The sequence below is a fragment of the Scardinius erythrophthalmus genome (assembly GCF_964197995.2).
Source record: "Scardinius erythrophthalmus genome assembly, chromosome: 1".
Taxonomy (NCBI): domain Eukaryota; kingdom Metazoa; phylum Chordata; class Actinopteri; order Cypriniformes; family Leuciscidae; genus Scardinius; species Scardinius erythrophthalmus.
Window position 1 is genome coordinate 58,415,296 of NC_138221.1, and position 6,167 is coordinate 58,421,462.

At 39.1% G+C, this 6,167-nt stretch overlaps 1 protein-coding gene across 1 annotated transcript; it reads right to left on the minus strand.

The window, feature by feature from the left end:
- Positions 1-2,093: 2,093 nt before the first annotated feature.
- Positions 2,094-6,167, minus strand: LOC308704167 (dnaJ homolog subfamily B member 1-like). Its single transcript, XM_081388291.1, has 2 exons — positions 5,417-6,167; positions 2,094-4,664 (listed from the first exon to the last, which is right to left on the minus strand). Exons 1-2 carry the CDS (start codon positions 5,912-5,914, stop codon positions 4,434-4,436), a joined length of 729 nt encoding a protein of 242 aa, XP_081244417.1. The 5' UTR covers positions 5,915-6,167; the 3' UTR covers positions 2,094-4,433.

The window sequence follows — 6,167 nt, forward strand, 5'->3', positions numbered from 1 at the left end:
TGGGTAAAACTGCAGATCAAGGTGTTATTGTACAAATCCGATTCATGTTGTAATACTATTAATTTTTATTTTTAATGTCACCAGGAAATCAAAGTGGACCATCCTTATTTTAATGCAATATTGTAGTATTTATTATAGGGATAGGGCTAAATAATTTATCAGTGTACATCATTATTATTATTATTATTATTTTTTAAAATTCTGTTTCCAAGTATAGGGTGAATATATTATACCTACACTATTAACGTTTTAAACAAATGCACAAGGTCTTTTGTATCTCCAACTATGGATTTTGAAGGAAATTTGTTGTTGTTTATATATATATATATATATATATATATATATATATATATATATACAGAGATTATAAAAATAAGAATCTTTTTTTAATCTACAGCCGTTTTCAGGTAAATTGGGACGGTGCAACAGGTAAAGTGGGACACACACCTTCATCTAGTTTGTGCTTTGTCAACAAAAAAGCAAAACACTTAAAAGTCTTAAGACTTAGTTGTCACATATATTCAGTTGTTTTTTATCTTAGTTTCGTTTTCATGGACTTTTAGTTGGTATATCTTTAGTTTCCTGGTTTCCTTTAGTTACCATGGTTACTGATATAATTAGTTCTTTTTTAATTCACCTGTGTATCATTAATTAACCTTGTTTGTACTTGTACTTGATTATTACATCTAGATTGTGTTTCTAATTAGGATCTAAGCATAAATATTGATAATGCTCTAATTTAGATATTTTATTATTCTCTGTACTATCCCATACTTTCAATTATTCGTTCATTAAGGACCCGATGTTGGTTACGTGAATCTCTCGGACACAAACCTGTCATTTCTGATCCTTGTCGGTTTTCTCATGATGCTGTAACTTGCTAAGTCAGTGATAGTCAGAAATCAAAAGGTCCCACATGATGTGCCACATGCTTCTTTCAATGGCCCTTTAGCTTGACCTGTCCTGAACGCAGATTTCCGGAAACACCAGCCTCCACTTTTAAAGGCACTGACACAGCACTGCATGGGGGTCTTCTCAAAATTTCCCAAAGACTATTTTTCCAGTTTTCCATAAAGGAACACGCCGATTTTTTGGGACTTTAGCTTATTCACCGTATCCCCCAGAGTTAGATAAGCCCATACATACCCTTCTCATCTCCGTGCGTGCCGTAACTCTGTCTGACGCACCCACCGCTAGCCTAGCTTAGCACAAAGACTGGAGGTAAATGGCTCCAGCTAGCATACTGCTCCCAATAAGTGACAAAATAACACCAACATTTTCCTATTTACATGTTCCATTAGGTCACCTGATGGAGTTTTTCGGTTCCTTGCCACTGTTGCCTTTGGCTTGCTCAGTTGGGGATATTTAATTTAATAAATCAATCAACGATACTAATTGATCAGCATTACCAAACGTGGACGTTTTCCCACTAGAAACAAACATTGATGTATTATTTTAATTTAATACTGTGAAGCTGATTTGATACAATCTGTATTGTAAAAAGCGCTATATAAATAAACTTGACTTGACATGTTGTGATTTGTATAGTCACAGCGTGTACAAATAACAAGGTCACATGAGACACAGCCATCTTCTAACCGTATACATTCTGGGAACTATATTCTCAGAAGGCGAAGCACTGCTACTTGGGCGGAGTGATTACTACTAGTAATTTTAAGTAACCTATGTCTACTACTAGACATAGTATCAGTATTTAAAGATGGGCCTTTTATTGTGGCCAGCCTAAGGCACACCTGTGCAATAATCATGCTGTCTAATCAGCATCTTGATATGCCACACCTGTGAGGTGGATGGATTATCTCGGCAAAGGAGAAGTGCTCACTAACACAGATTTAGACAGATTTGTGAACAATATGTGAGAGAAATAGGCCTTTTGTGTACATAGAAAAAGTTCAGCTCATGAAAAAACGGGTTGCGTTTATAATTTTGTTCAGTGTAATAAAAAGGATGTGGTTTCTTGCGTTAGTGTGGATGATAATAGTCATCGTTCTTGGTGTAAACAGGTCCTTTAAATAATTTAGAGCAGAGGAAAACTATAGGAAAAAAATATAATAAAATGTTCCAATAATTTTAACATTTTTACTCGTAACCTTTCTAGAGCTAACAAAAATACTTATCCATGACCATGGAAAATATACAGTCCAGTAACAGACTTATTACAAGACAGCACTTGCAAGACAGCAAGACAGCCTTTAATTGCATGAAATAAAAACACTGACGCAAATGATAAAGGGTTGTCAGGCATGCCACTAAAAAACAGCAATATAAAGTAGTTGTTGTTTTTAAACAGAAAAACACATATTCCTTAACTTTATTCATTGTGAATTTCAAATAGCATGCTGATGTTGCAGGAATAGTGTGCGAGGTACTTTAAACTGTGTGCATATGTGCCCTCGTCTTGGCACAATACTGTTATTTCTTTAAAAAATTGACTTGTGGTAATGGCAGTTCTAAGACGCAATATCCAATTTGATCAATAAAACCACCATCTCATCACTGTACATCATCTCAATAAGTGTGTTCAAATAACAGCATACATATATGGCTCTAAAATATGCGGATGCTGAGTTTCTAGGGCCATGAACGAATATGATTTTAAAGCTACATTTATTGTGAGCAACAGGTGGTTTAAATTGTAATTAATGTTTTATGGTGTTTTATAACTGTAAATTCACACAAATGAATACCGGTTAGCAAATACAAATGTAGAAAGTGAGATGTAGAGTGTGTCATTTTTGCACCACTAGCCGCAAAAATTACACAATTCACACAATACTAGAAAAATATTACCCATTAGTACATAATTAACACTACATTCAGGCATTTTAAGCCTGAAACGAAAATACAGCAACACATTTTTTTTTTTTTAAATAACTAGAGAAGAGATGGTTTCAAAGGAACAATTAAGTGCTCAAGATTACAGTGGTGACATGGAGATCACAGTAACCCATCATGGGTCACTCCTAAGAGGAGAAAGTGAGTGTTATCTGCAGTGTAAAGGTGCGGTCACAGCCACAAAAAAAAAATCAAGGTATTCCAATAGGAATCCACACAATTGCGGTTTCCCCACAGGTTCAACTTGGTCATGCAAATTCGCTGCCTTGAACAAGTGTGCTGCAAACGTCCTGAAGCCAAAACATTTATATCGCCCCCTGGTGGCTGGCTGCAGTATAGGCCATAAACCCCACCCTCTTCATGTAATCGAATGGGACATGAGCCAAACTAAAAAACATCCAATTACAATGGTTTCTGTAATTTTAGGAAGTTCTTAGTTCATGCTGATGTCTGTTCAAGTGTTCAAGATGTAATGTCATTGACATTGATTGACAGCTGTGCTTGCGATTGAGTGTGGGCGGGACCTGGATACCGTGGCTTCACCTCACTATCACTACTATGCAGACACTGGCTCCAAATGATGTAATCAGTGAAAGATGTCAACGGTCATTTGTGGGGCATTTTGACAAGGTGTCTATCTTTTTTTACTGTCTTTGGCATTGACCAACAGAGAGCTGCATCATACGTCACTATTGCCCACAAAATTACACCTAAATTTGGTAAATGTGACTACACTTTAAAGGTACGGTCACATTAGGGAAATTTCATGTGAAAAATTGACCAAACATGAACATGAGTGAAATCTGGTTGGGGAACTCATTTGCCCTAATGCGAAACACCCAATCGCATGGATTCTTATTGGAATGACTGGAAAATTCTGCCAAGCGCTGGTAAACGTGACCGCACATTAACATGCTCTGGAAGCACAGTGAAAATGCTCGAGAGCCAATGTAAATTTATTGGGCCCACTCAATTCAAAACTCCCAGCAGCCCCGTCATTGGGACTTCACACCCACAGTCACAATCTCTCACACACACACACACACACACACACACACACACACACACACACACACACACACACACACACACACACACACACACACACACAGACACACACACACACACACACACACACACACACACAGTTTTATAATTACTATTTGAGGTCCTTAAAAATATATAAAACCCTAAAGTTCAGAGTTTTTTTTTAAATGTTTACTGCGCAGAGTCTAAAATTGGAATACATTTTTAATAAAAGAAAATATAAACAAATTCAAGGGGAAAGAAACCTGAAGAAGTGAACAGGAGGATGACGGAGCATTTACTCTCAGGGTACTGCAAATTATGCGAAAGTCACTAAATTACTTCAGAAACATTTCACTGTGTTTTGTAAAAGTGCACTGCGATACAAGGAGGTATAAATAATACACTGGAGCTCTATTGTGTTTCTCTGAACTTGACTTATTTGTACATTTCTCACTGATGCTTTCAGGTGCAATAATCTATATGAAATCAAAAGGGCCCGATCACAGGATCTGATCAGGGAGTCTCTCTCCTCCTAGAGGTCGCAATGATCAAGGGGGTAGGATCTGAACCAGAGCTTCACGAGCACTCGGTCCCAACTTGTCCGGAAATTTCACTAAGAACTCGAGCACCATGTCTCCTTTCTTTTCAGGACATTTGGACAGAGGCAGTCCTTCTCCCACTATCCTCTTCTTCATACCAGGCTTGATGACATCACGTGACGTCACTGTGACAGTCCTGCCGTCCAAGGTGGGAGCGCTGATGGTGCAGCCGCATAGAGCCTGGAAAGAGTGAAGGAAAGAGGGAGAAAAGAAAAGACAAAGAGAAACAAGATTAACTTCTGCCTTCACTCCTCTTCTTTTAAATCTACTGTTCTCATTTATTTACAATACATCAACCTGAAACAGTAAATAATGTGTAGAAATGAACATTAACCTAGATTAATAAATGCTGTCACAGCTCATTCTTTGTTCATGATGGCTAATGTATAAAACTAATGTTAATAAATTGAACCGTATTCATCCCAGGGCTTCACAATTAATCGAAATAAAACCAAAATCACAATATGGCTTGGTATGATTATCAAATCGCAAAAGCTGCAATTTAATTCCACAAATATATGCGGTTCTGCATGTTTCAGAGTAAAGCGCGGCACTGTGTGTGTTTACACGTGAGCAGCTCATGATCTGGTATTTTCAAAGTCTCAGAGCGACTCGATTCACAGTAAATGCTGCTCCACACACACACACACACACAAAAGAGAAGTTTCCAAAAGTTTTCGAAATGTAAAAGAAAAAAAATATGTAAAAGAAAAATAGCACTCATATCGCAACTAGACCCCCTCCCCCACCCCCACCCACAATTAAAGATTTACTTTATGATAGGAATTCTAGTAAATAATTCTGCTTTTAAAAGATGGGTTAATAAATCTCTACTGTACTCAAACACTTGTAATAAGCTTAACAGAAGTTCACTGGTGTATATTACTGGACGTTGGGTAACTTTATCTCAGCAGCAGACACTAGACACTCACCTCTCGGAGGGATATCTTTGCAGGGTAGACGATGTCAGAGCCATCCCTCCGAAAAACAGGGTGAATCTTGTCCTTAACCACAAACACTATGTCGGCGGGAATGTTGGTCGGCGTCTCGTCTCCCTCTTTGGGAAAGGTAATCTTGGTCCCCTCCTTCCAGCCCCGTTTGATGTCCACGGTGAGGATCTTGTCTTCGGTGCGCATGGTGCGGCCGTCCGGGTTCAGCCTCTTGCGAGAGATCTTCATCTTCTTGGTGCAACCAGAGAACACTTCTTCCAGGCTCACTTTGAGCTCGTGCACTACTGGAGGATCTTTCTTCTTTTCTCGGGCCCTGTGCGGACCGCCTGGCCGAGACTTGAAGGATCTGGGAAATCCGCCCATTCCTCCCATTCCGAAGGCTGCAAAGGGGTCGTCAATGTCCATGTCATCATCTACACCGCCAGCGGATGCAAAAAACTGGTCAAACGGGCTACGGCCACCAAAGAACTCTGCAAACATGGCGTGAGGATCACCATGAAAAGTATAGCTGGGGCCGTTGGGGCCGCCTCCGGCATGTCCTTTGAGCCCTGCGGATAAAAACAAATGACGTTTGTGGGAAACAGCAAGTCAACAATGAGGGAAATATAAAAACAGCATTCTGTGTATAGAAAGAGCAGAACCAGCTCACAGGAATGATCCAGTCACACTGTACTGTTTGAACTCTTAATCTGGAGATCAGAGTCGGTTTCATAAAGTCCCTCGCCGATTCCAC